We start from the raw sequence: 15,956 nt of genomic DNA, 5'->3' as shown, positions 1-15,956 counted from the left end.
TAAAACTGAATTAATATGCCTTGCAGATTTAGATGCCACATTTGGGAGGGAGTATGAAGAAGGGTCTATCTAGCTTTGAATTCAGCTCTGTTACCTATCTGAGGTAAATTATATAATTTTTCTTATTTTCTGCTTTTTTGTGTGTAACATAGAAATAATAATAAAATATCTACATTAGAGAGTATTGTGAGAGTTAAATGAGATGCTTTAAGTTTAGCAACCCTCCATGAAATTATTAACACCATTTGGATTTTAAAATATTCATAAAATACCATTCACTCATTATGTATTCCCTGATTGATTTCATAAAAGTACTTGAAGTAGACTGTAATAAATCCCCCCATCCATACATATGAGATAGTTTGAGAAGAAAATTAAATGTAGAGAAAACATAAAATCATTAATTCTACCATTTGTTCAACAACAATTTATTAAACAACTTTTTCTATACTGGACACTGTTCAAGGAACTGGGAATAGACCAGGGAGCAACAACAACAAATCCCTGCGTTCATGGAGTACATCTTCTATGAAGAGATGTGTTCTGGTTTGCTAAAGCTGCCGGAATGCAATATACCAGAAATGGATTGGCTTTTAACAATGGGGATTTATTAGCTTGCAAGTTACAATCCTGTGGCTGTGAAAATGTCCAAATTAAGGCATCAACAGAAGGACACCATCTCTGAAGAAAGGCCGATGGCATCTGGGGTTCCTCTGTCAGACAAGAAGATAACGTGGCTGGTGTCTGCTGGTCCTTCTCTTCCAGGTTTTATAGCTTTCAGCCTCTGGCTTCAGTGGCTATTTCAGCTTCTGTGGGTCCTTGCTTGCTTCTCTGGGGCTTTTCTCTGAGTTCTCTTGCTTTTTTCTGTCCATTATCCTCTCACAAAGGACTCCAGTAAAAAGACCAAGACCTACCCTGAAGGTCTCAATTAAAATAACGTAATCAAAAGGCCCCACCCACAACAGGTCAGCACCCACAGGAATGGATTAAAAGAACATGGCCTTAACAACTTCAAACCAGCACGGAAGATAAACTATAGATAAATATTAAAATACATATCGGGTGATAAATGCTATGTAATAAAGCAAGAAATGGAGTAGATAGCAATAGCTGGGGAGTCAACTTTAAATACGGTATACAAGAAAAATTTCTCTGATGAAGTAACATTTGAGCAAGGGCCTGGAAAAGGAGGAGTGGTCAATCCAGGCAGAAAGAAGAGCAACTGCAAACTCCCTGAGGTCATGGTGAGCTTGGCACGTTAAAGGAGCATGAGGAGGTCAGTGTGGTCAGAGAGGAGTGAGCAAGTGGGATAGTAGGTCAGGGAATAGCAGGGGTGAGACTGCATGTGCCTGGCAGACGAATGCAAGGACTTTGGTTTTTTATCAGCATAAGATGAGAAGTTATTGGAGGTTTTCAGAGTGGCATTACTTCATCTGAAGTACATTTTAAAATGACACTTTGGCTACTGTATTGGGAATACACTGTAAGTAGATAAGGGACAGAAGCAGCAAAATTAATTGAAAGGCAACTGTAATAATACTAGCAAGAGATAAAAGTGGCTTGGACAAGGATGAGCGGTAATCAGATCCTAGATAACTTTTTTTATTATAATAATGCAATTTAATTTAACAACTTTGAGCTCCAACAACCTATCAGGTGCAGTGGAACATGCTAAGTGTACAGAAGTAAATAAACCATTGCTTACTCTCAAAGCATTTCCTTGATAACAGTAAAGACATGTGAATACCTGGCTATAACACAAGGAAGAAAAAAGTAAATCTAAATAAAGATTTAAAAAAAATCATTTGTTGAAATCATGTGGACCCTTTAAGACAGATGGGGCTTGCAAGTTGGCCCTGGAAGAGCACAGAGGTTTCCGTAGGCAGATAATGAGAGTTAGATAATTCCAGCCTGAGAAAGTAGTAAGAACAATGTTCTGCATTGGGCAGCAGATCCAGTCTCAGTTCACTTTTTTTAGGTTTAGCTGGGCTGCTTAGAGTCTGCCCTGTGCATGTGTGGTTCAGGGCTCAGGCAGAGATTTAGGCAGCGTATATATACAGATTCTGGGGTTCCCTCTCTCAGACCCCTTCCTTCCAGGATCTCTTCTCACTTTCTGGGTCCTAGGTATGGTAAGCAGGATTCCTGCCTCCTGGTGTACATGCCATACATAACACCCTTTCCTAGAGTATGGGCGGAACCACTCCCACCACCACCATCATCATCATCATTTTCATCATCATCACCATGTTGTATAGCAAAAAGAAGATTATCCTGGATAGGCCACACCTAATCGGGCAAGCCTTTTTAAAAAAGCATTTTCTCTGGCTAGTCACAAAGGAAGAAGTCAAACATGTTCTTACTGGCCTGGGAGAAAGCAAACAATCAGGTTGTGAACCGCCTATGGAGACCATGTGGCAAGGAACCTTGGGTGTCATCTAGAAGATAAGAGCAGTCCCTGGACAATAGCCCACAGGAAAATGGAGACCCCAGTCACATAACCACTGAATTCTGAACTTGGGAGATGACCCTAAGCCTCAGATGAGAATCAAAGTGCCAGCTGACACCTTCATTTCAGTTTGGGGAGACCCTGAACAGAGAACCCAGCTAACCCATAAACCATATTGGACTCCTGTCCATGGAAACTGTGACATAACAAATGGGTGTTATTTTAAGCCAGTAAATCTGTTATAATTTGTTACATAATGACAGAAAGTTAATACACTCTGGTAGCCCTGAACTCTATCTTCTGGTTCTTCAAGCAAACAAACCTGCAGGCTTTCCATTAGAATTTTAGTTGTTCCCTTAGTGTAAACCCTGCAAATGCTCTGAGGCTAAATGCTGTAAAAAACGAGAGCTTACCCTGTTGTCCTTCCTTTCTTCCAAGTCTCTACTCCCCTCAAGGTCTACCTGCTTTTGTTTACTTTCCAGGGCCTTCATGTGGCTGTCATTTACATTTTGTCTGAGTTTGTAGCTGTTTTCTGTAGGAGGGTTGATGCCATATGAGCTATTTGGCCATTCAGATTCTGAATATGTTTTTGCAGATAGAATCAATTTGATTTGTTTGTGGATTTGATACAAGGGTATGACAAAGAGAGAAGTCAAACATCATCATATGGTTTTTTGGACTCTCTGAGAGGTGGAATGGAGTTGCCACTTGCAGAAATTGGGAAATCTATGAATTTAAGCAATTGCATATAGGAGTTTGGAGTTCAGAGAGAATACTGGGCTCCAGATGTAAATTTTCAATGAGAAAAAGGGATGATTACCTGTACTTAGTACTGTGTCAAGTGAAATGAGCAATAAGGAGGTCCTTGAAACTTTGGCAAGAGCAATTGTAGCAGTGTTGTAGGAGAAAGGCTGATGGGGATGGGAGCACACAGAAGAAGGGGAATTGGAGAGTAAATTTAGACAACTCTTTAGAGCAATTTTTATTTAAAGGAGAGCAGAGAAATGGAGTAGTGACTTGGGGAAGAAGTAGTCAAGAATATTTTTGGTTTTGTTTGTTGTTTGTTGTTAAGATGGAGAAATTTATTGCATGTTTGCATGCTGATGGGAATTATCCAAAAGAGAGAGAAACATTTATGATGCAAAAAAATAGAAGGGAGAATTATTATTGGGGCAATGTCCTTGGGCAGATTAAAGAGAATAAGATCTAGCACAAAAGTGAAGAAGTTGGCCTTAGATAGAATCAGAAAAATTCTGTCCCTAGAAACAGGAGAGAAGGCAAGTTATGAGAGTTTAGACACAGGTATGAGCTGATATGGTAGGAGGAATGAGAGGTTTGAGGAGAGAGGAGAAGGTACAAAACAACCATCTGGCTTATGAGAGTTTGACTGGGATAGAAATATGTAATAGGATTTCTGGGCAGTACTAAGGGCCCACTTGAGGTTAGAGGATCATGATTTTCAAGTGAGACCAGTTAGGAGGGATATAATTGAGGTTGGAATTTTTCCAGGAGAGTACAAAATGCAAGACAGGATGAGAGAGTTGAGGCTGTATGGAAGGGAGTGATTATGATTGCCACTGAACCCTAAGCTGGGCAAGAGGAGAAGTAAGGAAATGAAGTGAGCAAGAGATAGTAGAAGATGGTAAAATAAGCAACAAAAAAATAGGGAAGATGATAGATTGATGATAGAAGATAGATAGATGATAGATAGATAGATGTTAGAGAGAGAGAGAGAATATCAGAAAACATGGTTTCTAAGGCAGAATGAGGTATACATGGGGGCTTCTTTTACTATTCTTTTCTAGTTTAGGGCATATTTGAAAATGCGCATGATAAAAAGATGTGTTTTTTTGTTTCTTTGCTGTTGTTGTTTTAAAGTCTACCAGTGTGGTCAAAGATTGCTGCAGTCAGGGTTCTAGTGGATGTAAGCTAGAAAGAAAGGAGGTAAAGACCTGAAAGTGGTCTAATGGAAATTGGTACTGGTGGTGACAGGGCCTAGGGTATAACCATGTGGCTAAAGTGACAGAGCAATGATAGAGGACAGAGATCACTGCAGAGGAGCAGGTGAAGGATTGGAAAGGCCAGGCTGTTGCAGATACACAGATAATGAAACCTAAGAGTAGTGCTGGAGCTCAGGACATTGAGCTAATTAGCACCTTCAAAGAATGAGAGTGAGTGACTCCAAGGAATAGCCTGATGAGCTAGTGGTCTTCAGAGGAGGAACCATTTGGTGATGACAATGACTGCAAGGAAGACACCGGCCCTCCTCACCACAGCCACCTCCACCAACCTAGAGGTACAAGGAGGGTGTGAGGGAAAGCAGCTTCCTCTTGAGAGGGCTTTGGAAGAAGCATTGTCCTCAGGGGAGGGCTAGCTATTAAGGGGAAAATTGTTCTAAGAATCTAAACTAGTTTTTTACTGCCCTCGAATGTTAAGTTAGGCTCCCCACCTCCTGTCAGTGAAAATTTCATAGAGAGACAAGAGGTTATATATTTCTTCACATCTGATCATAGGAGGTATAATTTGCTTCAAAAGAGACCATTTTCTAAAATTCCAGGAAGTTTCCTATAAATCCATAATCACTTTTTTCATATTCCTCAGCAACTAGAACAAAGCTTAGAATATAATCAGAATGCAATAAATGTTTGTTTAAACAAACTATTCTGACACGGAAGCTCATAATGGACAATATTTTTAATGGCAATTTTTGAAGATGAAAAGCTTATCTTAAACCCTGAAGTAGGGCACAGTCATGAGATCTCTATCTTGATGTTGGTTTTCAATCTGAGATGGTCTTTTCAAGAGAAAAGCTAATTATAAAGTTGCTTTAGCAATCCTTTTCCTACAGACATATTGTGCAGTGTAGTATAAGGCACTGAGATAGTTAATAGTTTTTAGTATTCACTTTTATTCTTTCATTTTGAAGAGGAAAAGCTGCCATTTAAAAACATGCAAAGCTAATTAAAGCTTTTGCCCTATTTCATTATCTGAATGTAGTTGCAAATTCGGACTTAAAGCTCTTATCAGAGGGAGACTCAACATTCTTCTATGAACAGCAAATGAACATTCAATTAACAGTTCAATACAAGAGCATTTTAAATAAAAATAAACTTTATTGTTAATCTCATTCTTTACAAATGCAAATAGTCACATTTTAAAATCCAAAGAGAGTTGCCACTCCTTTATTTTTTAGGAAAAAATAAGCCTTTCCTTTATTTATAGGGAAGACCTGAATTCTCTGAAGTTGTTGCGAAGTTAGAAGAGTGTCTCTGCAACATTGAGGTAAGAACCATAGCTTCTGAAATATGTCCATTAAAAAGCCCTGAATATCCAAAGGTGTTAGGGAATATAGGTGAGATGGCTCTCATGGAAAGAAAGTAAGTATGAAAGTATGAGGGTTGTAACTCCATTCATATTTGCCCTTCATTAATTTCCCGGTGTGGGGCAGAGCTGGCTGCATCTACAGGGGCAAAGACAAATTCAGAGTGAATGTGGGCTCTTCCAGCAAATAAGCAGGTAGGCAAATGGATACAGTCATGCCCAGATTAAAACACTGGTATATAAAAATTTGACAGTATAACAACTGCATTAGAAGGTAATTATCTGTAGGTTATTTTCTTTAGAAAAGTCCCTACATACAGTGAAGCGTAAGCTACAGTATTAAGTTATTGGCCATTTGTATTCAATAAGAAAAGGAAATATCACTAAAATTAGGAGGTAAGGCTTTCACACTACACATATGTTGCATAAAGTGAAATATGTTAGTAATTAAATGGAGTTTTCTTCCCTTAATATCCAGGAGCTGTTTTCTTTAATTTTCTCTATAATTGCTTTAATGTTCTATACAGCTGGTCAGAAGATAGCATTTGAAAACCAGCAAAGAAGCTAAAACATGAGTCCTAATTCAAAACTAATATATTCCCAAGTGTAAATGAGTGCTACAGGAGGAGGGCAGTAGACATCACACATATAGGCTCATGTATACATCTGCATATGAAGGGAAGGAGCAAACATGGGGGAAAATAGCATCAACCTGGGATTGCATAACCTAATCCCAAAGTGATGGATTAATTTCCTTTCCTTAAAAAATCTGAAGTAAGAGTCACTGGAACCTAGGCTATTGGAAAATTGTTCCAAGTCTGCCATTGAGAGCTCCAGTGAGTGACTCTGTCTCTTGACTCTTTACTGGAACTACTACTGCCTTTTATGCAGAAGAAAGCTTCAATCTCTAGACATAAAACTTCATCTCCCTTCTCTTCAGTCCTGAAACATGAAAGTGGGGAGAAGTAATGTAAATCTGAAGGGACTCCAGTAGCCCCTTCCTTGACGAGAGCATCTGACACAGGTCTTGGGTATTGAGAGATGTCTTCAAAGCTTGAGCTCATGTATCTTCTCACTTTGAACACTTGTGCTCAACACAGCAAGGTTGCTCCTAGCCTGGGGATATATCCTATTAGATCAGGGAATGCATGCCAGAAACAGGGGCAATGATAGGATCTGTTAAACTTGCTTGTCTTGTTATATTGACCAAACCCCTTAGCACAATTTCCCCCAAGTGGAGAAGATGAATAATCTGGGTTCAATGCAAAGAGAGGTTGCTGGACTGGATTGCACTGATTAATATACCAGTGCCACCCTGAAGCTGCTTGACTTGTGGAGTTCCCTAAGGCTCTATTCTCTCTCATCTTCAACTTTTTATTCAGTGGCTTTGGCCAGCATTAAGAGTGCACTGCTTGCTCTTCACAATTGCAAATATAAAGTTAAGAGGGACAGCACATATTCAATAGGTAGCATTCTAGACTGTCTTGGACTATTGGTGGTAGGACATATCTAACAAAGAAGGATTTTAACAGGAATAAATATGATATCCTCACCAAGACCAAGAAACAATGGAAGAGGTCTGGTTTAGGAATATCATGAATATTAGTGAATAATAAGCTCAATGTGAATTAGAAAGTGAAGTGACTGGCAAAAACCAAGATTGCTACAGAATAAGGATGTGATCATTCCTCTCTGTTCTGAGATGGCCAAATGAATAGTACCCAGTTGTGTCCCCAATCCTTTTAAAATGATAATTAAAACAGGAACACACATGTCAGAGAAAACAGATCATAATGATGAACACGTTGAAAATTAGGTCATATGAGAACCAGTTCAAGGAACTAGGGATGCTTATCCCAAAGAAGAGAAAACTAGGGTGAAGCCAACACTGTTTTCAGACATCTGAATAACTACCATGTAGCAAAAGGATTGGATTCATTCTCTATGGGCCAATGAATGAAAATGAAGTGCTATAGATTTGCTTTATTTGAGGAAGAACTTTCTAATTGTCAGAGCTATCCTAAATAAATAAACAGATTCTTGAGACAGTGAGTTCCCTGTAACTGAAGGTATTCAAGCCGTGCCCACACAGCTGACTTAAAAAGGATGCCATAGAAGACATTAAAGAGTTTGACTCCTTTCTACAGTGGCATTGTATCATTCTAGGGGTCTAAATAGCAATGTTTTGGCTACGATGAAGAGCCTAGGAATTTATATACATTACTTTTTATATCCCTTTCAAACTGATGTCTACTGTCTACATGTCATATGAAATTATAATGTCAAAAACATTAGTGTTCTCAGTTGAGTTAGAGTGTATAAACAGCAAGGTGGTCAAAAATTGCAATGAAAGCTACTCTCCTATTTTTCATCTTCTCTTTTTCCTTTTCTTCCCTACCAGTCTTCTATTTCCTTAATATTTTTAAACTATTTGTAACTATCTTGAAATCTCTCCCAACAACTCTATTTAGTCCTCTCAGTTGCCAGACAGTAAGGCATATTCCATTTTACAAGATGGATGTATTCTTGGAAAAGTGTATAAATCCATTTTATGTAGAGGGAATAATTTCACAAGAAGGGAATAATTTTAAGTTACAATTTAAAGAAAGTCTGCCATGGATCTTATTGCCATAGTGTAGAATATGGAGAATCTTTTGCTCATTGAATAATAACTTCCTAACTATCTATTTTATGAATTTGATTTGGGCCTACTGTGCTTTCTAAAAGATGAGCAGAAGTTTAATGGGGCAGTTTGCAGCATAGAGCTGGGTCAAAAAGCACATCAAGCTAGCCAGGTATTTCCATCAGAGACTGAAAGGGAAAGCTGGAAGCAAACCAAGATGAATAGAAATTAAAATATGAGGAATCCTGGAATAGAAAGGTAAAATAAGTCCATATTATATTCTATGTCTTTAAGCCTGTTGGATTTATTAAAAGATTAAAACTGTCCCCTCCTTCTCTCAGCTGATGTCTCCTGCATCGAGTAACAGCAGCGGGTCTCTCTCACCTTCCTCTTCCTCTGATTGCCTCGTGAGCCGGGGTGGGCCTGGCCGGAGCCATGTGGCAGCTTTACGGAGTCGCTTTGAATTGGAATATGCTCTGAATGCAAGGTCCTATGCTGCCTGGTCCCAAAGGTAAGTGACAACCTGACAGCCTATGCAACAGTCTCACTGAAGCTGGATTCCAGAACTTCACCAAGAGTCTCCCAATTTCATTACTATCTCAACAGGGAATGCACCACCTCTCTGGCAAACTTTAAAAGAAGAGTTTTGAGCCCATTTTCCTTATAACACTATAACCAATTAGACATCTTATTCTCTAAAAATTTAAGTTATTTTAGTCACAGATAACAGTAATTAATTCTAACTTAAGCAAGAAACCTCCAACTTAAGTAACAAAAAGGAATTTATTGGAAGGAACCAGGGAATAGCTCTGAGGATCTGAGCACTAAGAGTTCAGGGTTCTTCCATGGCAAGCTCTGTCATTTAATGCCCCAACACCAAACAGTCTCTTTGTCTCCCAGTTTAGTTGTCACGTTTTAGGGAGAGATATGTCAGTCAGCTATTGCCACAATATTCTGCATAATAAACCACCCCAAGCCTCAGAGGTGTACAGCCATGAGCATTTATTTCTCACTCCTGTGTCTGAGGGTTAGCCAAGGTCTGACAGATGTTGGCTAGTTTTTGCTGGATTTCACTCTAAGGTGCAGTTTGTATACAGGTCTGCTCCATCAGTCTCACCATTCTTGGACAGGCAGTTACCTGAGACATGTTCCTCTCATGGACAAAGGCTAGGAGTTCAAGAGGACAAGTCCAACCTCAATTGCCCATTTAAACATTTAAAACCTTTGCTCAGGTTTCATCCTCTGACATTTCATTGGCAAGTCACACAGTTGAGTTCAACATCAATAGGGAGAGAAAATATACTCGACCGCTAATGGGAGAAACCACAAAGTCACATGGTAAAGGATGCAGATAAAAGAAGGATAACGAATTTGGGGGGGGGGGGTGGGGATTATGCAGTCTTTCATGAGAGAGAATACGATTGGCCCTTTTGGGATCAAATGGTCATTTCCGGTCCAAGCAGATGTGATTGAGGCGGAGGTGGTGTCATATTTCGCTAATATAAATGACTACCAGCGACCCCTGTTGTGGATGGAGAGCAGAGAAAGCAGTCACTGTGAGCTTGAAAATGGATACTGCAAGCCACTGAAAACCAGAAAAGACTGGCTTAAATTCTCTCTCCTTCCTCATAAGCCCCAAGCATTTGCACACTGGCCCAGTTATACCTGTGCATCCGCTCACCCATAAACATACTTACACATATCCCTTCATTCACACACTCCGTTATCAGGAAAAAAGTTCTTTAATCTCTTGCTGATGGGAAAAAAGATTATTTGGTGTTAGCAAGGATCCTATACCATCTACAAAGTGCTACTGTTGCTCTTTTATTCTTGGTCTGACAAAAGAGTTGCAGCTGCAGCTATGAAGAGATGGAAATCTGAAGCATGAAGCCTTTAATCTACAGAAGTATCATCCCATTTGATTGATAATGAAGCAAAATGGATACAATTCTTTGTTGGATTCCAGTCTCTTATGTAATTTCACAAGAGGCCCAGAGGCCAAGATTAGATTAGGTTTGGTCACCTCATTGTCTTCTGCTTCCATCTGCTCTTCTTATTCTTCCTTTTTGGATTGTAAAATTAATTCTCTATACATAGTTTGATATTTCCAAAGCACACAGTCATCTGAGGTTTATCCATTGGAAGCAGAGGAGATGAAGAGTATGTGCTGTGGAGTCAGAAAGATTTGAGGTTGAATCTTAGCTTTGCCTTTTACAAACTCAAGGACCTTGGTCAAGTTATTTGAGTCTTACATGTTTAATACAGCCAATAATACCAGCTCTCAGGATTTCTATAAGGAGAGACACTGTTGTCACAGGAGTGACAGTGATTGATTGAAAGATGACAGCAGACTCAAGAAAAGGATACAAGTTCCTATTATGTAGGTAAGTCACAGAACTTATGATACAAGAGAGCTACACAGAATGGCAGGCATAGTACACTGCCAGTTGAGTTGGGGGAGGGGGACAGGGACCACAGCATCTCTGGCCTCCAAGAACCCAGAGAGGTACACCTGCTAATAAAATAGCCCAAATTGGGTAGGAAAAAACTGATCAGTAGTTTTGAGATGCTGTTTTTGATGTTCTAATAAGGATTTCTATACCTTCCTGACCTTCCCTACTGTTATGAAGACTTGATAAATGTTTGTCTGCCTACTAGGTACAAGATTCTTTTAACAATCTAGCACATCCCTGAGTACTTGTTGTGAGGGTGAATTGAAGATTATTTTGCTAGGTGAACCATCCCTCTAGCAAACCCAAACTTTGCGATGCTTGAAATCAACTCCAGAAATAGGTAAAACATTTAGCTAAGCCATAAGACCCATCAAGACAGGAATCAGGGAAAGAAAGGTGAAAGCCAAGGAATCATGTCTGTTTTATTCATTCATTACTGTACCCCTAGTATCTAGCAGTACAGTCAATATGCAATAAATACTTGTTCAGTAGATAAAAAATAAAGAACTTGGAAAAATTGGCTCAATAAATGGTAATTTAATTTGGAGCATAATCAGTGAACAGGGTTTAACTATTTTTCTATTCTTTTAAGTAGCTACCACTATTGAGCATCTGCTACACACTGGGCACTATTTTAAACACTTTGAATAATCATTAAGCCTTGGGAAGTACATATTCCAATTTTTATAGATAAGGAAACTAGGCTCAGAAAGGGTAAACAACTTTCCCAAATTAATGGAGAGCAAATGGGTGGCAGAGCTGGAATGCTGTTTTCTGAATTTCTCCGGCACAGGAGGTTGCACTTTCCAGAAGCTTGATATATTTGGCCAATACTTGTATTTTCTGGACATCTTCCAGTGTCTTCTGGAATTTGTCAGAAGAACTCAGCCACTCTTCTCAAGCCTGCCTTTGCAGCTTGCAGTACATGAAAGGAACGGGTAGTGAAACAAGCAATCAATAGGTTCTTAAAGTCAAAGAGCCTACGGAATCAGGAAATGTTGGATTAAGTCCAGCAAAGCCATGAATTTAACAGCCTCCAAAATGGTGGTTCTCAGCCTTGACTGCACATTAGAATCACCTGGGGATCTTTTACAAGCCCCCATATCCAGGACCAATTAAGTCAAAATCCATGGGGGTAGGACCCAGGCTTCCAAATGTCTAAAGTTTCCCGTGTAGTTCTAATATACATTGCAATGTACAAGTTTGAGAAGCATGCTCTAAGAGAATGGTACAATGCTAACCTGCCACCTGCTCTCTGGGAAGGGAATGCAGCTGATGGCATAAATGGAAAAAGTGAACACAGAGGTTAAACAGCAACTGTGACCAAAGGAGAGAGACATTTTAAAGGCTAATTACCTGCATCTTATCTCCCAAAAGTACTTGTAATGTACTAATAACCTATGATCTATGGGACATCCTAACTAATTTATTCAAGTTACACAGTTTAAATGTATGATTTTTAGCTTGGCATCATGGTTTTGAAAAATAGGCACTAGTTGACCTGCAGTCCCCACTAATATATGTTCCCAATTCTTGAGGTGGGAACCCTCAGCAGTGATTTGGAAATGGTGACTTTATTTTTCAACTTGCCTTTAGGTGGAGTTTTGTAATGCTTTGTTTGTAATGCCCTTTTTTTTTCTTTTTTTTTTTTTTTTTTGATTGGTGTTTGCATATTTGTTTCTAAGGGTGATTATTTTTCTTCATAAAATACATTTCAAAGTCAGAAAGTGTGCCTTATATTTTCTCCACAAGTAATAGGAATTCACTAATTCCTACTGAAACCAGAAATTGAAAAAATCTGAAGTATATAGATCAAGGAACACACTCCTGAAGTTCTGCCTCTTAAAATATTTTGCATCACTAGATATATTTGGAAAACTAAGCATGTGGCACTTGCTCCTCCCACAGGTTCTGAAATCTCCCATCTTGGACATGGATCACATCATGTAAATTTAGAAATGACAGTGATACACAACCTTTCAGATGCAAAAACCAATTAGTGTTTGTGTGGGGCTGGGCTCTGAGAATAGAACACTATGACCTAGTTAGCTGTCCAGGAGAAGAAAATCAGAAAGATCCAGAGATTGGAACTTTAAAACACAGACATGTGGAATTAATTTTTCACATTACAAAAGGGTCCATCAAAGGTTTCCTTTGAGTAGAAAGCTTAACCAATATACACAGAATGCAATTCAGCTTAAAAAAAGTTGAAAATAACTTACAAAATTTTAATTTATTCCTTGCTTTTCCAGAATTCAACATGTGTGCAAGACAATAGCACCATAAGACTGATAGTCCTAGGGAGAAAGAATAAAAGAGATTGGTGAGGGGATTATGTCCATTTGCTGTTGTGGAGCAGGATGCTTGTCAATTAACAGCAGCTGTGTCTCCTCCTTCTCATTGCAATGCAAAACTCCCCTCTCTAATCTTCTACCTCTCCTACCTCCTTCTCTGCACTCAAACTGTCCTCACGTTCCTCAAATGTTCCCTTTTCTCCCAATCCCTTCATCAGTCCCAACTTCTTTCCCTTGCCCGTTCATCAGGGGCCCAGACAACATAATGAACATTTTCAACGCAGTGCTCATGGCCACCTTAAACTCCCTCACCCTTATGGCTCACATCCACTTCTCTCCTCTCCATGTTTTCTCCTGCGATTTCATACAATCCCATGGCTCCAACTCATACACACACACACACACACAAACACGGTTGATTCCCAGCCCATATATGCAATCTTGACCCTCTGCTTCCCAGCTTTTACAGTCTTTAATTTCGCTCCTGTCCCAGCTTCTCCCTGCCACAGGTCACCCACCCCTCTACTACCAGCATAAACTTCCTTAGGTAGAATTACGATTATGTCATTACCCTGCTGAAACACTTCAATAATTCTCCACGAACTCTAAAATTAAGGGAAGCTATTTCATCCTGGAATCCAAGGCCAACAACAATACATATTCCAGTTTTAAATCCCATTGAACATTGTAAATTTTAGTGATTCTAAACTGAGAGTGGTACTGCCGTCCCCTGTTCTGCAAATGCATTCTGGGACTTGAAAATGTGTGAGGCAATTTTTGGTAGTCACAATGCCTAGAGAGGATGACTACAGAGATGCTATGAATATTTAGTGAGCTGAAGTTAGAATGCTGAACTTCCAGGTGTTTTGGACCATCTATAAAAAGAGAATTATCCTGAACAAAATGGCAATAGATCCCTGATGATGCACACTATAGACAAACTAGAAGTTCCACTATCTCCCATATACACCCTATGTTTAACCCGTTGTCTTATACCCATTAACTTATACCATATCCAGACTAGATTTCCCCTTTCAATCTTTTCAATATATCAATCAGCCTTCAGTAGTTATCTCAATCAGCTTAAACACTATGTCATCTGGAAGCCTTGTCTGGGGCATCCCAACCTCAATTGTCTCACCAAAAGCCACAGCACTTTGTGCCACTTTATGCATTTACATTATTCTGTCTTTTATTATAATTATTTATGCATTATTTCCCAACAACTCATGAATACTTCAAGGACAGAAAAATGTCTTCTCTTTTGCTTTTGCTGAAATGACTATAATACCTTAAGTATGATTTACCTGTGTGGCAAATATTATACTTTTAATTATCACAAATTGGGTAATCATTCATTGGTCTATGTACACCGTGCTTTATATTTCCACATTTTAAGTGGGTAAAACTCTGGCAACTCAGAATTTTTGATCCCTACTTTCCTGTCACATTTAAATGTACTTGTCCAAAAATAATGAACCATTGACTATTAAAACTTCTTTCCAACCCCTCTCCACCCATAATTAAAACATTAAAATGTCCACCTGTTTTTTCTTAAACAAAAGGATAAAATAACAGGTATCTGAAATGTGTGAGAAGAAAAGTAACTAATGCATTCACTTGCATGTGTTGTTTTAAAAAGGGGTGATTGCTTTGAGTTGAGATAGTTAAAATATTCATTACAGACAGGATGATGGAGATAGTCTAGGTATAAAAAGAACAGGGTGAATAAACATGAAATAATGATGGTGAACTTCCTTTTCTTTCTTTCTCTCCTTCTTTATTTATTTATTTCCTAAAAAGAATAGGTGCCCTTTTCTCAACTGATCTGTAATAGTAATTCTTTCAAATATAAAGGATCTACACATGGATAGATCTGTTTCAGGTTTCTCTGTTCTGTTCCATTGGTCTATGTATCTATTCATAAGCCAACAGTACCTCATTTTAATTAGTGTAGCATTATTAATATATTGATATCTGGTAGGGGATGTCCTATTCAGTTATTCTTGATTGTTTTTGGCTTTTTATTCTTCTTTACACATTTTAAAATCAGCTTGCACAAAAAATAAAGAAGATTTTGATTAGAGGTATTTTAAACCAATTGATGAATGTGGGGAGGTTTGACATCTTTGTGTTACTGAGTCTCCCCGTGAATATAACATTTTTGCATTTATTTAGATGTTCTTGAATATCTTTTCAGTAAGGTTTTATAACTTTTTATGAGGTTTTTGTATATCTTTTTTTTTTTGTCATATTGAGTGCTACATTGAATGTAATTGCTGAAATAATTTGGATTCATTGATACCCTGTTACTTTATTCTCTCTAGATGGTAATTTTTTCCATCCATCTATTCTTTTTACTTTCTTTCAGATTATTTGAATTGTGCCCTGTATCTATTCTTTAGCGGGTACCCTAGAATCTTTAACATATTATTTAACTTAATAAATTCTGTAGTTAACATATTTATCCTCCTCCAAAACAAAAGATTTTACAGCATTTTAGTTGCAAATCATTACCTCCTGGCTTACATGATATTTCTGCACACTATTTTAGTTTCATCATGATATTTTTAAAATTCCACAGCTTGAATATTATTTTGTTTTTTATAGCTAAGTTTTATTTAGATTTACCCATGTTTGCTGTTTTGTTGTTCATTATGCTTGCATTTCAGACCTTTCTTCTAGGATCATTTTCTTTTCTTCAAATGAACCTTTAAAAATTCCTTTAGCATGACTCTGTTAGCAATAAGCATGCTTTTTTATTTTTTTCTGGAAATACCTTTATTTTCCCTCTTTCTTGAAAGATACTTTAATAGATA

General features: G+C 38.3%; 1 protein-coding gene across 1 annotated transcript in view; it reads left to right on the top strand.

The window, feature by feature from the left end:
• The window catches only part of LOC119527165 (serine/threonine-protein kinase TNNI3K), a 311,780-nt gene that overhangs the window by 238,430 nt on the left and 57,394 nt on the right, over nt 1-15,956 (top strand). The window contains exons 22-23 of the mRNA XM_037826912.1: nt 5,669-5,728; nt 8,732-8,901. Of these exons, the coding sequence (XP_037682840.1) occupies nt 5,669-5,728; nt 8,732-8,901 (230 nt within the window). The remainder of the gene's footprint in view (nt 1-5,668; nt 5,729-8,731; nt 8,902-15,956) is intronic.

This window comes from Choloepus didactylus, chromosome 2 (assembly GCF_015220235.1).
Source record: "Choloepus didactylus isolate mChoDid1 chromosome 2, mChoDid1.pri, whole genome shotgun sequence".
In the NCBI taxonomy this organism is placed as follows: Eukaryota; Metazoa; Chordata; class Mammalia; order Pilosa; family Megalonychidae; genus Choloepus; species Choloepus didactylus.
The sequence above is the reverse complement of the archived record's forward strand: the minus strand, read 5'-3'. Positions and strand labels throughout refer to the sequence as shown.